Below are 22,203 nucleotides of genomic sequence, written 5' to 3'. Positions count from 1 at the left end.
CTACCCGAAAAATGTTAATTCACATGTATATATACACATGTGATTTTGCACACCCAGGTCGCCCTGTAGCAGTATATCTGCTATAGGGTGGACGGGAAGTGGTTAAAGTGGTTGTAAAGGTGGAAGGTTTTTTTACCTTAATGCATTCTACCTGAGCCCGTCTTGATTCAGTGATATGCACTGTGTCTATGGATACAAGCACACACAAGTGCCCCTATAGCAAGCAGCTTTCTATGTAGGCACTCAGCTGGGAATGGGGGGTAGTGGTGTGTTGAGCCAGGAATGGTGGAAATGCTGCAAAAATGACTGCAGAGATCAATCTTGGCCATTCTGTGAAGACTGAGCTCTGCAGTCACTTTTGCAGCAGTTTTCTTATTCCGGGTCACAATTCTGCACAATGTCCTTTTGTCTCTTTCAGTCAGTTGACCATGTTGACTGCACTTATGACAACATTTTCCTGGAAACTGTATATCCCACCATAACCTTTCATACTGCACCTCGCGACACGGCAAATAATTTGGCAACTTCAGTCACAGAGGCACCAGCCAAGTGGCACCAAAAATTTGCCTTCTTTGAAGCTCAGTAAGCTCTGACATGACTCCATATCATTAGCAGCGCACGCAGTGAATAACAAGGGAGGCTTCCCCCGTTAGCTAGGTGTCTCATCACACAGCGGAAGCAAAAGAATGTTACATCACTTGTGCTTTCAACGTTAAACATGTCGCCACTTTTACACCTGCAAATCATGTAGTGTTTCCCTGTACATCATGAGACTTTTTTTTTCTTTTTAATAAAGGACTTGTCAAACTTGTCTTAATTTCTAGCTTTCATTTTGGTGAAAGAGTAGGGGGCGCTATGTACTCTTTACTCATTCACATTGGGGGGGATGGCCGTATCGGGGGGATAAGCCCTGTTCACAGATCCACCAGGTCATGGTTGTGGGGAAGATGCTCTTAAAGTGATTGTAAAGCTAATTGTTTTTCTCTTTCATTAAAATAAAACGTAAAAATATTATGTTATACTTCCCTGCAATTGTATTGGACAGAGCGGTTCCTTACCCAAAGGGCCTGGTATAAGGTATAATGGCCCTCATGCGTTTTTTAGGCGGACTCTAAATCTCAGTAAAATCCCATTTTCCCCAAAAAACAAAAATCATCATCAGCATGTCTGTACAATCCTACACCCCACTGCTGACATTTATCTTCAACACTCTATATCAGCCATATGGCAAATCCCAATTTGTTTCCACTGTTTGAGGCAGATGATTTGCCAGCCCAGTTGTGATGGTGGCAAGTTCCCGGAGATCTGAATTTTTTTTACTTCATGATTCCTGTGGCTGGGCCCTGGAGAAGTGTTTCCACCATTAGATCATCCACTTGAGCTCTAATTCTTCCAATACTTGACAGAAGTCTTGTCTACATACTTTGTGCTAAAAGGTTTCCTGCTTTCCTGTTGGCTATTACCAGGCTATGCCAAATTAAGTGTTGGTAAAAATCACATCACCATTGCCTTTCCAGGACTGCAAGAGTTAAAAGACTGGTCACCCACAACGCAATGGTTACTTGTTGTATCACTGGAAGCACTAAAATGGGCAACTTCCCAACAGGAGTGCTAGACACTGCTATGGAAGGACAAAGCAGATCTGAGGATCTACCAATGTGAACACCAGTTCTAATGACAACAGTCTTAGGAGGGAAATACCTCTCACTTTTTAACTTCCTGTTACAACTCCACAGTAAAGGGAAATGTCCCCAGTGAAGAGAAAAAAAACCCGATATATATTACCCCTAGCTTTAACCATTCACTTTTCTATTCAAAAAATATATATATTTTGGCTATACATACACCAACATTTACCATAGAGTCATTTAAGCCAAGTAGGAATGCAGACTATTTCTTCCCACTTACCTGCCAAGTGGATGTGTGTGAGAGAGTTTCGTGTGGATGAGCCCACAGCAGTCAGCAGGTTGACAGACTGGTCTGACATAAGTGGGCAATGGCTGAGGTCCAGCTTAGACAAGTGAGGACAGTGGCGAATTATTAACCGCAGCGTAACGTCAGAGATGTCTAAACCAGAGAGCCTCAGGTCAGTTAGGAAACGAAGCTTGCTGCGTGTGTCGTGTCCTGTGGACAGAAACAACTCATGGTAGGAGGTAGGAAAAAAAAAATAATTGACATGAAAATTGTGAAGATGGCTGCAACACATAGAAAAAAATGGGCATCTTAATAGTTTTCTACTTGCTGAAGCCAAATGGTTAAAACTCCCTTTGCTAGCAGCATGCTGGAGAGCCGTACCGCCACTCAACAGAGTGCGACGGTCACGTGGCAGCACAATCTTTTGTCCTAATCTCATAGTCCCTATCATATCTATTTTTATTCTTTCCTTAACAGTCTTTGAACCAGAGAGATGGGTCTAATGTGATCCAACTAAGCAACCAGCAGGGTGGTCTTAACCACTTTGCACCGGCGCCTCTCAGCCCTTTAAGAGGTTTCAGAAGCTAGGAGGCGGGGCTTTAGGGTCATGTGAGGGCTGTGATTTGCTGTCACATGATCGGAAAAGGTCCCAATCGCAAGGGGAGATTGGGACCTTTCCGTGAGTCATGGACATATGTGCTGGGAGAGTGTGCTCTCAGCACATATGTATTTTGAAATGGTACACAAATATGCGGCCGCTTGGCGGCAAGGCCCAGACGCCAAGAGGCCGCATATTTGTGTGCGTCGGCGTCTAGGGGTTAAGATGGTCACAGACAGATTGTGGCTGGATTGTGCATGCTTCCAAAATAATAGGTGCATAAACATATACAATATGCATGATCATATTGCCCAGTGAACTTCCCTGCTGAGGTTAGTTGGGGGCATCGATTCATACCAAAAGGTACTCCTAGACACCACATTTAACTCTTTGCAAACTGAACAGTACAAGGATCTAATGTGTCTGGGCATCTTTAAAGATGCCATATGTGGCCAAATTACAGCAGGTGCTGTAAGTGGTCTGAGCATGGTTTGAGATGGTTGAGTCAACTAGGGGTTAACTAGACAGCAATATACAGCTCTTTCACTTGTCAGTGCTGGTCATAATTTAAAAGGATTTTATATTATGGTGGAACCACCACATGCAAATCACTCTCCTCATCCATGGGAGATTGCACCATCTTCAATTAAAGAGGAAGGATCAGGAGAAAACAAGGTAATCTGGAAGTTCACGTAACAAAGGGCAGTGATCTATTTGTAAATATCTGCAAAAGATTTAAAAGGGCAAGTTCACCTTTGGGAACACGTTACATGTTCCACTTGTTTTAGGGTGGAAAATTTAACATGTTCCCAGTGCTTCAGCCATGGCCACCGCCCTCCCTCTCTTTGACAGATAATGTGGAGAACTTTCCCCATACTATCAGATTTGAAACAGAGTGGCTGTGCGGGGCTCCGCCCACACGGCAGCATCATTCATGGACTTCCCTGAGTGAACTGCAAACCTTAGCAGCTGTCTGCTTGTAGTTTTTAATGAACTACCACGGCGTTCTGGAGAGCGGTGGTAGCTCATTAAAGTTTCCTGCCAGAATATCTGCTTGGCTGTACATCCCGTATGGCAAGCAGATACTCTGACAGGTCTGCAGGAGACCTGCGTGGCATCAGCAATTTACTGATCTCTGGTGCAATGCTTTACAGGCTTCTTTGGACAAAAAATAATAAATGCACATTTTTTTAACTGCAAAAAAATGAGCATTTAATACTTTTGTCCAAAAGGTAAACTTACCCTTTAAGCTTGAGTAATAATTAATTTAGGACCTGCAACCCACTTCTCTTCTGTTAAGAGTTCCTGACATTCAGAGCCAAGCAACACTGTATAGAAGAATTAACCACAATCTTACCTGGCTTTTCTGATGGCGGTGTAAGCAGGTCTCTGATCTGTGCATCTTTGATTCCCACTGCCCAGCGCAAATCCAACGTTCGCAGGAGAGGACAGCTCGAACTGCTGAGGGCAGACACGGCAGACCACGAACAGCCCGCCAGGATGAGGTCTTTCAACGCTAAAAGAGATCACAAAAGCAATATTAGTTTGGCTTGTTTAACCACCTCAATACCAGCCATTTTCACCCCCTTCCTGCCCAGGCCAATTATCAGATTGCAGCTCTCTAACAATTTGAATGACAATTACTCAGTCAGGCAACACTGTACCCTTATGAAATTTTTATAATTTATTTTCACACAAATAGAGCTTTCTTTTGGTCACATTTATTCAACACTGGGGTTTTTATTTTTTTGTGCTATAAATGAAAAAATACTGAAAAGTTTGAAGAAAAACAAAAAACAAATTTTTCTTGGTTTCTGTTATAAAGTTTTGCAAATAAGTAACTTTTCTGCTTAAATTTTGACCATAATTTACAATGCTACATTGCTTTGGTAAAAATAACCCAAATCAGTGTATATCATTTGGTCTTTGTAGTTATAGTCTACAAGCTATGGTACCAATCATTGAAAATTGTTCACACCTGATATACTGACGGCCTATCTCATTTCTTGAGACACTAATGCAGGCCATAGATGGGTCGAAAATCGGCCGATTTTTCGGCCGAAAATAAAATCGGCCGATTTTCGGATCGTTAGTGGGCGATTTGGTCGGCCGTTTTTCGGTGTTTTGGCCAATTTTTTTTTTCGGTAAAGTTGGAAAAAAATCGGCCGATTTTGCCGATCGGCCGATTTTCGCGGCAATTAGTGGGCAAATCGGCCGATTTTTTACCGATAAAAAATCTGCGCATGAGCAGTGACCTGCAAGAGGAAGACAAAAAGAAGAAAAAGAAGAGGAAGAGGATGAGGATGAAGAAGAAGAGGATGAGGATGAAGAAGAAGAGGATGATGAAGAGGAAGAGGATGAGGAAGAAGAGGATGAGGATGAAGAGGATGAGGATGAGGATGAAGAAGAGGATGAGGATGAAGAAGAGGATGAGGATGAAGAAGAGGATGAGGAAGAAGAAGAGGATGAGGAAGAAGAAGAAGAAGAAGAGGATGAAGAAGAGGATGAGGATGATGAAGAAGAAGAGGATGAGGAAGAAGAGGATGAAGAAGAAGAAAAAGTAGAAGAGGATGAGGATGAAGAAGAAGAAGAGGGTGAGGATGAAGAAGAGGGTGAGAATGAAGAAGATGAGGATGATGAAGAAGAGGATGAGGATGATGAAGAGGATGAGGAAAAAGAAGAGGATGAGGAAGAAGAGGATGAGGAAGAAGAGGAAGAGGAAGAGGAAGAAGAGGAAGAGGAAGAGGAAGAAGAGGAAGAGGATGAGGAAGAGGATGATGAAGATGAAGAAGAAGAAGATGAGGATGAAGAAGAAGAAGAAGTAGGATGAAAATAAGAGGAATTCCAGTCCAGCAAAAAGTGTCTCTGCAGAGAGCTCCGCTATTTCTTTGACAGTTCTCTGACAGTTCCTTGACATTTACAGCGGTTGCAACATTGTATCTATTTGTTTCCGAATAAAAACATCTGTATCCTAAATGGAAACAAATAGATACATTGTTGCAACCTCTATAAATGTCAAGGAACTGTCAGAGAACTGTCAAAGAAATAGCAGAGCTCTCTGCAGGGACACTTTTTGCCGGCTCTAGACGGGATGAAAATCGGCCGATTTTTTTTTTTTTTTACCATTGATGGTAACGTCGGCCACTTGAACGACCGATTTTTCGATTTTTAAAAGAAAAATCTGCCGTTTTTCGACCCATCTATGGCCTGCATAACAAGCCAGGACAGTACAAATACACCCCAAATGACCCCTTTTTGGAAAGTAAACATTCCAAAGTATTTAGTAAGAGGCATTGTGAGTTGTTTTAGTTATATTTTTTTCCCCAAAATTTTTTGGAAAAAATAAAATTATTTTTTTTCCCCACAAAAACGTCATAATAAGTTATTTCTCACACACGGCATAGGATACTTGCGACTACACCCCAAAACACATTCTGCTACTTGTCCTGAGTATGGGGATACCACGTGTGAGACATTTTCTAGTTCAGGCACCTTCAGGCATTATCAACTTTAAGACCAGGTCTACTGACACTTTTTGTTTACAAGTAAAAATCAGTATTTTTACCAAAAAGATTACTTCGAACCCCTAAACATTATATATTTTTTTAGCAGAGGCCCTATAGAATAAAATGGTGGGTTTTGCCATTTTTTCTTTAATGTCACACGGTTATGTGTGCAGCGGTTTTTCAAACGCAATTTATTGGGAAAAAAATACACCAAGGAATTTTAATGCACACAAACAATATAATACCCACATTTTTGGTAAAATAGAAAATATGGTAGTAAATAGATACCAAACATATCCACGCTATAAAATTGCGCACGCTTATGGAATGGTGCCAAACTACGGTATTTAAAAAAACTCCATAGGCGACGCTTTATAAACCTTTACAGGTTACCAGATTAGAGCTACAGAGATGCTAGAACTGTTGCTATCGCTCTGACATTCGCAGCGATACCTCACATGTGTGGTGTGATCGTGTTTACAAATGCGTATGAGACCAATGCATGAGTTCACCCTTGCACGTGAGCAAGGGGAGGACAGGGGTGCTTTAATTTTTTTTATTATTTATTTTGTGCACTATACAATGACAGATGTTGACAGACGTTTGTGGGACACGAACAGATGTTGACAGGGACAAATGGTGCTTGGTGCACTGGTGTGGGATGGCTGCAGATCTGTGTAACTGATCAATAAAATCATCAGCTACACAGATCAGCTGTCACAGTTTGCAGCATCCCCCCCTCCCTTAGCTCTCACAGAGCTCAGCTGAGGTAAACAGCTACAGAGACAGTGTCTCTGTTGACATTCAGAGATGGCTGTGATTGGACACAGCCATCACATGATCGGGAGGGCCAATCAGAGAGCCCATATCCTAATCTGTGATGTGCTGTGTCCGAGGGACACAGCCATCACAGAATCACGCTGCTGCGCAGCCTTGGGGCTGCACGCAGGCACGTAGTCTGAGGGACATACAGGAAAGTCCACTCAGAACAGGGAAGCTCCCACATGGCCATTTATGTACATTAGCCAGGTGAAAGGTAGGTAAAAAGAGTTGCCGTTAAGTTAACGTGGTTGTAAAGGCTAATAGATATTTACCATAATGCATTTTTTTTGCATAAAAGGTAAAAAAAAAAAAATATATATTTGTGCGGGAGACATTGGCTCCTGCAAATCAAATCCAGTGACAAAGGAACTGGGGGGAGCTGCAGGTCTTATGATTACAGTGAAATACAGTGATTTAATCTCTACCCACCCTCAGCATATTAATGAATGAGCAGCAGCATAATGATTAGACCATCCTCTCTGCTCTCTCCTCCTATCAGCAGGGCCCTTGTCAGTATTATTTGTATGCCATAAACCTGATTGCCCCCCAGTACCCTCTCCCCCCCCCCCGTCCCTTCACCTAGAAGCTGGTATCATTAAACTTGTCATTCTTGCTTTGAATAAAAGCCTCACTGCCCCTTGTAATCTGTACTCACCAGGCAATCGATTGACCAACCAGGTAAGCTGCTTTTTGGATACATTTGTCCAGCTCAGGTCGAGCTGTACTGGTTGTCTTTTAATGATGCCACTTAGGGCCTGAGGCACCAGAGACTTGCAGCGGCTGACATCAATCCTGGACCAGAGGCGTTTGTCGCATCCCCTAGAAGACAAAAACAACTGCTCAGCACAAAGTCCTTCCTAAGGGGGAATATAAGCAAGACGCTTCATAATCTGAATAGCTGTCATTCTCTGAAACTCAACACCATAGGTTCCTCTAGACATCTAGAAATTAAATGGCTCACAGCAAATATAGGGAAGAGAATCCTTCAACTCCACGGTCAACACTGATCTCACGCTGGACCAGCATAGATATGGCCTTCAGCCCCTGAGGCACTGCTCTCTGCCACACAAAACTGTAACCACTCCAATTAGTGGTGCACCAAAATGCAAATTCTAGTGCTGAAACTGAAAACGAAAATTCAGGATGCACTTGGCCGAAAACCAAAATGTCTACATATGAGGGGGTGGGGAGGCTCAAATGTTTATTTATCTTTTTAACTTTTAAATGTGTGTTTTTATTTTATTTTTTTTAACTTATGATTTTCTTACTATCACATAGGGGACCAGTAGTCCCTTATGTAATAGCATATATAATGTTTTATGAAAGTATTCATACCCCTGGAAATGTTCCACATTTTGTCATGTTACAACCAAAAACGTAAATGTATTTTATTGGGATTTTATGTGATAGACCAACACAAAGTGGCACATAATTGTGAAGTGGAAGGAAAATGATAAAATGGTTTCAAAGTGTGGGATGACCTGTCTGGTGTGTTCCTTGGCCTTCATGATGCTGTTTGTTCACCAATGTTCTTAACAAACCTGAATACAAATGCACAACATTTTTTCAGATATTTATTTGTAAAATATTTTGAAAACCATTTATCATTTTCCTTCCACTTCACAATTATGTGCCATTTTGTGTTGGTCTATCACATCAAATCCCAAAAAATTAAATTTACCTTTTTGGTTTTAACAAAACAAAATGTGGAACATTTCAAGGGGTATGAATACTTTTTCAAGGCACTGTATTTATCATGTTATCAAATGTACTGTATCAAATGTATGAGGATTTTCATACGAATGTCTGTTTAAAAAACTTCATACAAAAAACTTGTATTAAAAAAAAAAAAAAAGTAATGTAACCAACTCTCCCTCAGTACCGCGTTAAGTGGAAAAACTATGACGTTCCATAGGCTCAATACTGTGGCCTACATTTTAGACATGAGCTGCAAAATACAGGCTGCAATATTGAGCACTGACCTGGAATAAGTATTAGAATGTTATGGTAGAGAAAGAAGATCTGGACTCCATACTTACTGCAGGCTGTGATTCAAAATTAGAGAAGTCGTTGGTTCAGCAAGACAGCATAACAACAAGAATTGTCATAGGAGAAAGGTCACCCTGTTTTTTTTGGTGGGGGGGTTAGCACATGTTTTCTAAGCTGGGCCGGGGGCAGCGGAGTGGCTGCCTGATAAATCCTTACTACTGGAGTACATAGAAAACATGCCTCTTCTTCTATGAATGCTATACTGTTACCCTATAGGTAGTATTGTTATTAAGATCACAGGGGATGATGACAATCATTATGCAACTACTAAAAAGCATACAAGAATACAGGCACTAACCACTTATACCAGGCTTTGCAGACCCTCATACACACACAGAGCTCCTTCTTGGTGAGGTACTGGAAGACAGAAAGCCACACATCCTTCTGAATGGACAGCTGGTCTCTCTTCTGTCCATACATAAGGCCGTTTTCCCCTTCATCATCATCATCATCATCCTCCTCCTCCTCATCCTCTTCCTCCTCCTCTTCATCATCATCTTCGTCTGGTGGTTGAGGAGGCGGTGGGCGGATAGGATGCCGGGAATTTGGTGTAATGGCTTGCAGCTTAGGGACTATTGAAGAACTACTCAGCTCTTTTGGGGGTCGCTGTAGTGTGACGGTGAGGTAGGAGCCCCGATGCCAGATGCGGTCAGCCTCAGATTGCTCTCTCCCACTTGGGTGGTTCTCTTTCTCTCTGGCTAGCTGCCGCCGCATGGCTCTATCTTCTCTGCCAACGTGCGTGACTTGCGGCGTGCTTGGTGGTGGGGATGGTGGAGCTGATGATGGAGAAGGTGGAAGGAGAAGAAGTGGCGGTGATGGAGGACTCTGTACCAGTGGAGGCCTCAGAACTTTGGCTGATAAATGGGGATCCAAGTCACAGTTATCCACAGCTTTACGTTTCTGAAAACCAAAACAGTGAATTATGTTTTCGGCAGGTAATTTAATGAACCGTAAACGTTATGAAACACCTGATGGAGGACTTTTCATTTAGCAGAAGACAAAGCTGTGAAGAAAGACAAGTAAACATTGCCCTTACCTACAGGCAACATTAGGAGGAGAAATACACCTGGAAAGAGATTTCTTTTGTCAAGTTAAAGGGTCTTAAAATGCCTACACCTAAAATAATAGAGCCAACAGGCAAATAAAGAATACGCCTGGGTTCACATATATGCGGTACATCACATGTGATTCACACAGGAACCGCACCACATTCCTGTGCAAATCACATGCGATTTGTGTGCGGTGCGATTGGAACCATACATTTTGTATGGCTTCAACTGAACCGCACCCACACCAAAAAGGTGCAGGACCCTTTTTTGGGTTCGCACTAGAATCAAATCACATGGGTATTGACACCTATGCGATTTTATTCTGCACATCGCACCACATTTTGCGGACCGCTTTCCGGGTGTTGTTAACATACACACCCGCAGCGGTTCGCATGAACGGGGTGCGTTCTGATGCGGTGCGGAATTTACATAGAAAATGCTGCGAATTTCGAACTGCATCAGTGTGAAGCAGAGCTAAAAATTCTCATTACTTCAAAAACAGACTTAAAGTGTAACTTCACTTTCATGAGAAACAGAAAACCTAAACAAACACACAGCAAAAAAATATAGCATATACAACGGCTACACGAACCATACTGTAATTTATTCTTGTTAAAAAAAAAAAAAAAAAAAAAAAAAAAATCACCTTTCCTCTTCAATCTGCACCTGTTGAAATTTTCTGCAAAATTCAATGCAATATGGCAACCTGAAGGCACTCCCCAGGGACTGACATTTCCTGCTTGTGTCATTGGCTTACTCAATTTTCCAAAGTTTTCAATAAAATATGTCAAATTGTAGGCATCCTCTGCACTAAAATTTTTAGTTTTGGTGAGATACTCTGAGGGTTCACCACTTCCAAAGGGATGCGGACACTGCAACTTTACTCATCAGAACACAGAGTGCACCAGTGGATTAGAATAAACTAAACCATTGTTTAGAGTTTGTATCCACAGGATATAGCAGAAGAAAAAAAAAAAAAAAAAAAAAGCTTTTCCCCCCTGCAGCAGAAAATGGTAGGACTCTGCAAAAAGTGTAAGACTTTGCACAATGACCATTGACCAGGGGATTGTGTTTGTTCAACAAAAGTAGAGTTACTCTTTAAACCTCCATAAAAGTTTAAAAAAATAAAAAGGAATACGTAAAGAACGTGCCCTTGTCCATTACCCTCCTTCAATGCTGCACATTAAAATGGAAGTCCAGGCTAGATCCAAGCTTAAAACTGCTCCCCCCCGTGAATCCTATACCAACTACCCTGCAGAAGGAAGATGCTTATATTTAACTATTCCCAGGGCGCTCCGGTCATGAAATTGGCTCCGAGTGACCAGCTTCAGGGTAGAGGAGGGACAGGAGACAATGGATGTCTCACAGTAAGCCTGTGGGTGACTTGACTGCCCAGGCATTGCAGCCGTTGTCGGTGCGCTCTCCTTTCCCCTGAAGCCAGCGACTGGGGAGATCATATGACTGGACTGGTGTGCCCTGTGAATGGGCAAGTACAGACATCTTCCTTTTACAGGGTAGTCAGAATGGGATTTAGAAGGAGGTGCGAGCAGTTTTCGGCTTAGAGCTAGCCTAGAATTCTACTTTAAAACCCAACTGAACTTTCAGTTTACAAATCAGCTAAACACATTGAAGGTGCAGCAAACGTAAAAGGTGTGCAGAGTCTTACAGTCTGCTTTCATTAGAACGTAGCCGCTGCCTGAGTAAGGAAAGCTTGCCCCTTGGAAGCAGTGGTCTCTCTGCACAGGCCCAACATGCCTCCTACTAAATCAGAGCCAGCACTCTTTAAATCAGGGCTCGTAAGCATTGCTGGTTGGACAGCTTTAGCTGTGACTTAGCAGGGGGTGTGTCGGACCTTTACAGAGTGCCTCCTCACAGAGGCCAAGGGTCCTGCTTTACAGCATACTGGCAAGGTAAAGGCTTTTCTATGTAAGATGTGGTTGCTTTAGAAGTAAAACCAACTGTAAGACTTTGTTTTGATGCAACTGGAATGTAGTAAAGTTCGTTTGGGCTTAAGCAAACTTCCTTCTGACCCCCTATTTCACAGCTTCCATGTTTAATAGCAGAGAGGACATTCGACTGAAGCCTTCTGTGGCATTGAAACATTTTTCTAAGAGGAACTCCCCTTGCCTCCAATTTCTAGTCAGCAGTAGGGACCCCTCGTTCCCATGCACTACTGAGTGATCTGCTTGTGTGTGTAAATTACAGCAAGAAAGCAGTTCAACAGAGTCAAGGAAAAAGTCATTAGTACCATATAGCAAAACAAGCATGCTGCTTAGTAAGTAATCTAGTGAGGAAACAGGCGAGTGAAGGGTTAAGGATAACACTGGGGCCTGAGGGACTAAGAAAGCCCATTAGACTTAACTGAAATGTTAGTTTGAGTGATTTCACACTCCAAGATCTTAGAGCAATTATTGTTCAACTTTTTGCACAGCACAATTTATGCCTCTAGGTACAACTTAAAGTAGATGTAAACCAGATCACTGAAATCTCAAACACAGCTTTCAACACATTAACTGTTCATTTACCACATTTTTACAGTTGCTCTGAAGTCTAAAGGCATTTTGCCATGATGCTTCTCTGTATTAAAAGGTAAAAAAACCCCAACACCTGACTACCCGTCCTACCCCGAAACACTTCCTTGGCTCCATCTTACCACTCCCCTGCCGCCACCGGCTCCAGCACCACTCCCGTAACTTCCTGCTTTCACAAGAGAAACTGAAGGGAGTAGAGCCATAGGCTGTGATGAGGGAGCAGGGGAGTGGCTTACTGTGTGTTTCTAAGGATGCACACAGTCTGGCTCAGGAGTGGGCATGCACAGGTGCCTCCTTAGCACCGGGCTTGCTGCTGGAGGTACCTGAAGGAGAGCAAGGCTGAAAACCCTGGTTGGGGGATTGCCAAAAGAGGAGGTAAGCAACCTTTCTGTGCAATGTGCAAAGAGCAGATAAGTATTACCTCTGTTATTTAACAGCTTGCCTACCACCAATAGTAACTATACATCCCTTAAGGGAAGCAGTTATATTGGGATCATATTTGAGGCTACAACCATGATCTTAGTATCACTTTTCTTTCTTTCTTTTTTTTTTTTTTTACTGCAGCCAATACGCTTTGAAGTGAAAGTAATCCGACTGGCTAAGCAGCCACTGGATTACTTTTACAGGAGGTGGGAGGGGACGCCGCCCACCGGCGCTGTTAATGGGCTTTCTGTGCAATCGGGAAACCAGGATCTGATCACAGAGCTGACCAAAGACCAGATTATACCAGGCCATCTGGTCCTGGGAGGCTGGAAGTGATGTCATGATGTCAATTCTAGTTCTGGCTGATGTAAACACTGCCATTTTTTTATGCTGGAAAATCTGAGATCAATTTTTTTTTTATTTCATGCTTTCCAGCATAGAGGAGAGATTTGGGGTCTTACAGACCCCAGATCTATCTAAAAAGGGGACCTGTCATGCCTTATTTCTATTACAATATTACAAGGGATGTTTACATTGCTTGTGATAGAAATAAAAGCGATTAAAAACAAAAAAACGGACAGTTTAAAAACTGAAAAAAAAAATAAAATTGTAAACTGAGTTCATACCACACATGTGCAGTATCGACATGAACAGTATAACTAGAGCCATATATCTACCGCTAAACTTCCTCTGTAACTCTAAAAGGGGTAACTTGTAAAAATTTTTAAAGCGTTGCCTGTGGAAATTTTTAGGTACCGTAGTTTGGCACCATTCCACGAGCATGCGTAATTTTAAAATGTGACATGTTGGTTATCTACTTACTCGGCATATCTTTTATACTTTACAATAAATTGGTTTATAAAAATTGTGTTTTTTTCTGCATTAAATCTCATTAAAGTGTATTAAAAAGAAAAAAAATTTTCTGCGCAAATAACATGAGACATTAAAAAAAAAAATCCACACACTCGAACACGCACCATTTTATTCTCTAGGGCCTACATGTAGGAGAGAAATGTCAGAATAGACCTGGGAAGCAGGTGACAAAAAAAAAAAACAAAAAACATTAAGCCTTTAGTATCACTTCACATCTGCAGCTTTCATTTATGTAATCCTTGCTGATTCTACCATGAAGAGCCACAATCAGGACCTTCATGGAATAATCATGAAAGTCCTGATCAACGCTCTGTCCTGGCTTCCCATTTGCGCTTCCTGCTACATGGGCTTCCCAAGTCTCTGCTGTGACATTATGCACGGATGGTCCAGTGCCGTCACCATCAGGAAACCCACCCTGAGAAAAGCCATGCAGCCACCACTTGAGTGCATGTAGACAGGGAAGTGGCTGCAGGGGATCAGCAGCATAAAAATATTTTATCTACAAAAAAAAAAAAAAAAATGCTCATGTTACATGTGTTAGAAAACCAAGCGTCATTCAGAAAGGGTTTACATCTACTTTAAGATCTGCTTTACATGATTATTTGTACGTTAACACCACAGAGCAATACACCTTTCAAAAGGCAAAAACTTTAATAAAAATATAAAAATGGTGGTTATTTTCATAGTAGTACATTTGTGTAAACCAACAGGAAAGGTGCAATGCTACGCAGTATCATTTCATATTCATGATTTCCTGTATACTCTAACAGATATTACACACTATATGACAAAATTTGAAAGTATAGGAAATTACTAAAAGTTCAGACATGAAAGGGGAAGTTTGAGGGGGACAAATGAATGCACACTTCACTGCTATTAAAAAGTAACACCACCCAAATATTATATCAGTTATAGGCAAACTCTCAATAGTTAAGTTGCCTTCTAGCTTCCTAGTATTGTGGCTCTGGAAATCCTGAAGGGGGTTTAAACTGGATGAAGTGGGGAAGGGTTAGAAATGGACTTTACTAATGTTTTGTAACAGGACAGGTTGTGCGGTTGTGAAATCCAATATGTTAACCATCACAGAAATGGGCAAGGCAAAATCTATCAGTGGGGACCACCTGCTTGGTGGTAATAACCGGATTTCATCTGCTGTGTTATCTCCAGGATAGGAAAAGCAAAGATCGGTAAAGCTGCCCAAAAATGTTACCATCTGATGGAGTACAATCAACTTTAGATTTACACACTATGTAGTGGCTGTTTGATTAGTGGTCAGTATTACATGGTATATTAAAGCTATAAGAGGTCCTCTTGCAGCTCTCACATCCATGTTAAAGCAGGTGAGAGTTATGTCATGGACAGCAGAGCGAGGAACCAGTGAGCATTGAGGGGACTCAGGATATCAACACTGCCAGACGTTTCAATTTCCCAACAGAGTTTGGGGAACTATTCCATGCAAATAGATCAATGATTGGGGGTAAGGGGGGCAGGAGAGGTAAATATACACTATATTGTCAAAAGTATTGGGCCGCCTGCCTTTCCACGCACATAAACTTCAATGGCATCCCAGTCTTAGTCTGTAGGGTTCAATATTGATTTGGCCCGCCCTATGCAGCTATAACAGCTTCAACTCTTCTGGGAAGGCTGTCCACAAGGTTTAGGAGGGTGTCTATGGGAAGGTTTGACCATTCTTCAAGAAGCACATTTGTAAGGTCAGGCACCGTCTCCGCTCTAATTCATCCCAAAGGTGTTCTATGGAGTTGAGGTCAGGACTCTGTGCAGGCCAGTCAAGTTCCTCCACCCCAAACTCATCCATGTCTTTATGGACCTTGCTTTGTGCACTGGTGCGCAATCATGTTGGAGCAGGAAGGGGCCATCCTCAAACTCTTCCCACAAAGTTGGGAGCATGAAATTGTCCAAAATGTCTTGGTATGCTGATGCCTTAGGAGTTCCCTTCACTGGAGCTAAGGGGCCAAGCCCAACCCCTGAAAAACAACCCCACACCATAATCCCCCTTCACCAAACGTTACATTTGGCACAATGCAGTCAGGCAAGTGCAGTTTTCTTGTCAACAGCTAAAGCCAGACATGTCCATCGAATTGCCAGACCGAGAAGCGTGATTGGACACTCCAGGGAACACATCTCCACTGCTCTAGAGTCCATTAGCAGCGTCCTTTACACCACTGCTTTGCATTGCACTTGGTGATGTAAGCCTTGGATGCAGCTGCTCGGCCATGGAAACCCATTCCATGAAGCTCTCTACGCACTGTGGTTGTGCTAATCTGAAGGCCACACCAAGTTTGGAGGTCTTTAGCTATTGACTCTGCAGACAGTTGTCGACTTTTGTGCACTGTGCGCTTCAGCATGTGCTGACCCCGCTCTGTCATGTTACATGGCCTACCACTTGGTGGCTGAGTTGCTGTTGTTCCCAGTTTCTTCCACTTTGCTATAATACCACTAACAGTTGACTGTGGAATATTTAGTAGCCAGGAAATGTCCTGGATGGACTTATTGCACAGGTGGCAACCTATCACGGGACCACGCTTGGAGTCACTGAACTCCTGAGAGCGACCCATTCTTTCACAGATGTTTGTAGAAGCAGTCTGCATGCCTAGGTGCTTGATTTTATACACTTGAGGCCATGGAGGTGATTGGAACACCTGAATCACATGATTTGATGGGGTGTCCCAATACTTTTGGCAATATAGTGTATATATATTCTACTTTTAGGGGTATGCTATGCTATAGCAACATGGTTATTTATTGTTGCATAGACAACAAAAAAAATGACATTTTAACCCTTCCTCACTTAATCAAAAAAAGTATTGAGTGGGATTCCAATCTAATAACACAAAATGTGCACACCTGAAGACACACTATAGTTTCTCTTAGGGGTCACTTTATAGTACAGTTAATCATAAATATATTAAAAAGAGAAGGATCCAGAAGAGGAGGTAAGGAGGACTGAAAACTGACAGCAGACGCAGAAAAGAATGTCCAGCAGCTATTTCATGGCAGATGTAAAATTCTACACTTCTCTCACCAACTCCCCACCTTATGACTCATATTGTGCAGCAAGACTTGGTCCTGATCCGTGCCAACCTAAAAAAACACACAGTCAGTTGTACAATTCAGCATTTGACAGGGCGACCATTTGGGGAAACAGAAGAGCCATTCCTCTTTACCAATACATCCATCCAGTCTATCAATGATCCACTGGATTGTTAAAAGAGAAGATTGTCAATGCTAGCAAAAAAGTTCTCCCCGATATCACTCGCCCTAAACAACCATTTCTCGGCTTTTCACTGTATGTTTATGTTGTGGTTGTGCAAGTAGAATGGGGATGTCATGGATTAGCAAAGTTAAGGTAATGCTCACCCCATTGGTGTAGGGTGAAATTAATCGTGCAGCTTTAAGGTGACATTTTATAAGCTAAGAAATGAACATGATATTTGGAAGGGACTTCTATAGCTTCAGAACATCCGGGCAATGCCAGACACAGGATGTCACATGGGACAAAACCATCTAAGGCAGGTTCCAAAGCCAAAGAAAAAAAAATGGCTCCCTGGTGTACAATTCACCTTGAGCTAACTTGATCATCACTAAAAGCACACAAACATATCCTATGTCAAACATGAACTACCAGCAAAAAGATGGGTATGATGATGCAGCTGAAATAGTTGAGGCAGTTTAGAGTTTGTCCTCATTCTCGGGAACCAGAAAAAGAAATCCACAACTTAAAGTCCATCTTTAGAAAACATTTTTTACATTTATAAACCTTTAAAATTTGCTATGGCTCACATTTAATCCAGAAGAGATTTTTTGTTACTTGATTAGCCTTTAACCACTTGCCTACCAGGCACTTATACCCCCTTCCTTACCAGGCCAATTTTCAGCTTTCAGCACTGCCGCATTTGATTGACAATTGCGCGGTCATGCAACATTGTACCCATATGAAATTTTGATCATTTTGTTCTCACAAATAGAGCTTTCTTTTGGTGGTATTTAATCGCCACTGGGCGCTTTACTTTTTGCGCTATAAATACAAAATTGCAAAAAATTTGGGAAAAAAAAAAAAGTTTCTTTGTTTCTATTATAAAATTTTTCAAACAGGTAATTTTTCTCCTTCACTGATGTGCGTTGATGAGGCAGCACTGATGGGCACTGATAGGCAGCACTAAAGGGCACTGATAGGCAGTACTAATGAGGTGGCACGGATAGGCGGCACTAATATGCAGCACTGATAGGCGGCACTGATGATGGGTACTGATAGACGGCACTGACTGGCATCACTGCTGGGCACTGACTGGCACAACCCCTGGGCACTGACTGGTGGCACTGACTGGCAGCAATGGTGGGTGGCACTGGTGGGCACAGGTGGGTGGCACTTCTGGGCACAGGTGTGTGACACTGCAGAGTGGCACAGGTGGGTGCACTGCTGGGCACAGGTGGGCGGAGCTAGTGGGCGCACTGCTGGGCACAGGTGGGCAGAGCTTGCGGGTGGTACTGCTGGGCACCGATCATCAGGGCACTGATCATCAGTGCCCTGATGATCGGTGCCGATCCCCGCTCTGACAACTGCCGGTTCTCAGCGTGAGGAAAGTGCAGCCGAGAACCGGCACTTGCATTTTCCTCTGATCAGCGTGTCATTGGACACCGCTGATCACGTGGTAAAAGGCCGCTGTGATTGGCCTTTCACCACATCACGTGATCAGCTGTGTCCGTAGGACACAGCGATCACGGAGATCGCCAGGTGCGCGCCCCCTGGGGCGCGCAGGAGAGCGCGTTCTGGGAGGACGTCATATGACGTCCACCCAGAACTGGCCGGATGCACTGCAGCCGTCATTCGGCTCTCTGCGGTCGGCAGGTAGTTAAAGCTTTTACGAGCAGTGCCCCCCGAATCCTCTGGTCTTAAATTCGATTACACTGTTGTTCTGTACTGTCCCACACAAACTATAAAAATCCTAATTATTATTCCACATTGAACTGCTGCAAGCTGTAATTCCCCGCCACAACAAAACATCTATAACAGACAAGATCTGCTGTTTTGTTTTCACCCCCTTCCTCAGCTTTGCCATTCACAAAGCGCAACCACAGTTTCATTACCTAAAGTGCTTTGTGGATGGCAAAGGGAGAGGAAAGAGGCACAACACCTGGAATATGCAGTTCAGTTTTGGGCACTAATTCACAAAAAGAACATTGGGGAACTTCTGGTTTCAACTCTAAAAATGTTGGATTTTCCATACTTTTCTGTCCCTGACTGGTCACCAGGACATATAGAGTTTGTCCAGGTTCTGCGTGGTGCAGCAAGTGTTGGATAGATCTGAAAAGGGCTTCATTCTATAAAGGCTCATCTTAGTAATTATCTCACTTGGTGCCTAATTCCAACCAATATTAACTCCATTTTAGAGGCTTCATCAAATTACCAGAGTATATTTTGTGTTGTTTAACCACTTGCCTACCGGGCACTTATACCCCCTTCTTTACCAGGTCAATTTTCAGCTTTCAGCGCTGTCGCACTTTGACAATTGCGCGGTCATGCAAGATTGTACCCATATAAAATTATAATTTTTTTCTCACAAATAGAGCTTTCTTTTGGTGGTATTTAAATCGCCGCTGGGCACTTTACTTTTTGCGCTATAAAAAAAAGTGCAAAGCTTTGGAAAAAAATAAACGTTTGTTTCTATTATAAAATTTTTCAAAACAGGTCATTTTTCTCCTTCACTGATGTGCGTTAATGAGGCAGCACTAATGAGGTGGCACTGACTGGCACCACTGCTAGGCACTGACTGGCACAACCGCTGGGCACTGACTGGCACAACCGCTGGGCACTGACTGGCACAACCGCTGGGCACTGACTGGTAGCACTGGTGGGCACAGGTGGGTGGCACAGGTAGGTGCACTGCTGGGCACAGGAGGGCAGAACTGGTGGGTGGCACTGCTGGGCACCGATCATCAGGGCACTGATGATCAGTGCCCTGATGATCGGTGCCGATTCCTGCTCTGACAAGTGCCGGTTCTCGGCAGTACTTTCCTCACGCTTTGACAGCGTGAGGAAAGTGCAGCCGAGAACTGGCAATTGCATTTCCCGGTGATCAGCGTGTCATTGGACACGGCTGATTACGTGGTAAAAGGCCACTGTGATTGGCCTTTTACCACATCACGTTATCAGCTGTGTCCCAGAACTGGCCGGCCGCAGTGTAGCCGTCATTCGGCTATCTGCGGTTGGCAAGTAGTTAAACAGTTTTTATCCCAAATAAATAATTAAAAATTTGTAAAAATACCATTCGTGTGGAGAAATACATAAAACTGGCAGACAACAAAAAAATCACTGCAAGTAAAGAGACACAGCCAGTACAGATATAAAATCTACATGTGCTGACAGCCAATGCTGTTAATCATTCTCTAACCTAAAACAAGAGTTATACGACAGCATGTTACCAGGAGGAGATCAGGTAAAGAACAAAAAGGGTATTTCTTACATTTCCATGGTTATGGCTCCTGAAATGTAGGTTTACTATACTTACCGTGTGCTTGCGGCTCTCATAACATTTGGGACACTCCCAGTAGTTTGGTAACTCATCGCTCAAAAAACCTTCACCGTCCATCTGTAAGAGGAAGGGAGGTTAAAAAAAATAACAAACAAAAAAAAAAAAAACCCACCTTAAAGGCCAACTTCACCTTTTCCAGAAAAATAGCCTATTTGGGCCCACCTGGGAGGCTGCACAAAAACCTCCCAGCTAGAAATCCTCATGTCCTGCCTTGTTGCTAGGACACGAAAACTATCCTATAGTGCTCTAGATAGGAGTGCCCAATGGTTTATACCTCCTAGCAGCATGAAAGGATGTAGGAATTGGTTACTTGGGAGTCTTTTATCCAGGCTTCCAGAATATAACAAAATTATTTAAAAATGTGTACTAACTGACCAATGGGGGCCAAGAAGAGGTCATTGTTGGAGTTTACATATAGGTAATAATGTTAAAGGATAAGTTGACCTTTGGTAACATGTTCCACCTGTTTTTAATGTGGGACATGCAACATGTTGCTGATCCTGCAGCTGCCGCCCAATCCCCACCCTTCCTGTGGCAGCAATATATATACCTTTTATAGAAAGGTGAACTTATCCTTTAAGGAAAAAATTGTCCTTTTAAAAACATATCAGATTGTCGCATGGTACGAAATTAGCATTTTTTTTATTTGCTTTCCCATTGGCCATTTTTAGAAACAGTATGTGTTGTGTTGTGTCAGTTTTAAATCCTCTTACATGTAATTTTTCTCTGCTTTAGTAACTGCTGTGAATATAGAATTTTTTTCTTACCTGTAAAATCCTTTTCTTGAACTGCATTAAGGGGCAGAGGAAGTGTCATACTGAATTGTGTAGTTGCCCTTTGGAGATTGGACACTGGCAAACAGAGCTGTAGAACAACTCCGCTTCACTAGGGAATGAGAATCAAGTGGTCTTTAAAAATTGTTAGGGCCGAGATCTGACCCTTGATGGTACTCAATGCCAAGTGCTGACTCAAGAGCCGCAGAGTTTTTCTTAGAATAGAAATTCCATGAGAAATAAGCTCTGCGAGATGCCTCTGTGAAAGGTAGATTTCCTAGTTTTCAAGAACTTAGGGATAACTGAATGAGGTGAACCTTTGTCCTTCAGGACCTGGGCTTAAACAGCTGGGCGCTTAAAGCCAGCGACAGAAACAGGGTGATTACCTTGGCCCCTAGGACAGAAGACGTGGACTTACTGGAAGAGCACACAGGAGAGTCTGAGGAGGTCTCAGTACAATGTACACTTGGGCAAGTTTGGCGAGATGAAAATCACCGAAGTGCCCGCCATCTGGATCTGCAAAGCAGACTAGAAAGGAGCTTAAGAGGAGAAAAAGCATAGATCAGGTTGAACTGATCCCATGGAATCACCAGGGCATCCTCTGTAAAGGCTATGTGATCCCAAAAAGGGAGGATTTCCTCAACTCCATCGCTGAACTCCTAATGCACCATGCCAGGGCAAGCCTGGTTTTGCAAATTAGATGAACGTAGCAGCGTATCCAGAGACTGAGTCTGCCTGGCCTAGTCTCTCAGAATGAGTTACAACAATCTGGAATGATACTGACCATGCAGAACTGCTTTGAAAATGCCACCATCAAGCCCGGAATCCTCATGCAAAAGCAGAGGGTTGGATGGCTCCTGGACTGTGGAGTCCAAACGTGGGAGTGGACAGCCCAGACCTTGTACTGTGGAAGAAAGACTTTGGACATGGAGATATCCAGAGCCAGGCTTAGATTCTTCAAGTGAGGAGACCGTTCCAGTGATAACTTCTGGAGGTTTAGAATGCACCTGAACGTCTGCAGGGTCTAAACACTCGTTGGCTTATGCATGCCATGCCAATTTGTTCTCTCAAAAGAAGGTTGTCCAGATATTGCACTACGGTACGAGGATGCCCC

The 22,203-nt window shown here is 42.9% G+C and overlaps 1 protein-coding gene across 3 annotated transcripts in view; it reads right to left on the bottom strand.

Moving 5' to 3' along the window:
- The window catches only part of KDM2A (lysine demethylase 2A), a 168,880-nt gene that overhangs the window by 3,137 nt on the left and 143,540 nt on the right, over positions 1-22,203 (bottom strand). For all 3 annotated transcript variants that reach the window (XM_089683714.1, XM_089683711.1, XM_089683712.1), the window contains 5 exons: positions 20,293-20,373; positions 9,188-9,789; positions 7,496-7,659; positions 3,870-4,028; positions 1,909-2,124 (listed from right to left, as the gene is read on the bottom strand). In XM_089683714.1, the coding sequence (XP_089539840.1) occupies positions 1,909-2,124; positions 3,870-4,028; positions 7,496-7,659; positions 9,188-9,789; positions 20,293-20,373 (1,222 nt within the window). The remainder of the gene's footprint in view (positions 1-1,908; positions 2,125-3,869; positions 4,029-7,495; positions 7,660-9,187; positions 9,790-20,292; positions 20,374-22,203) is intronic.

The sequence above is a fragment of the Staurois parvus genome, unplaced genomic scaffold (assembly GCF_062004578.1).
Source record: "Staurois parvus isolate SC_StPar_1 unplaced genomic scaffold, SC_StPar_1.0 ptg000320l, whole genome shotgun sequence".
Lineage (NCBI taxonomy): Eukaryota > Metazoa > Chordata > Amphibia > Anura > Ranidae > Staurois > Staurois parvus.
This window is presented reverse-complemented; position numbering and strand designations above follow the sequence as displayed.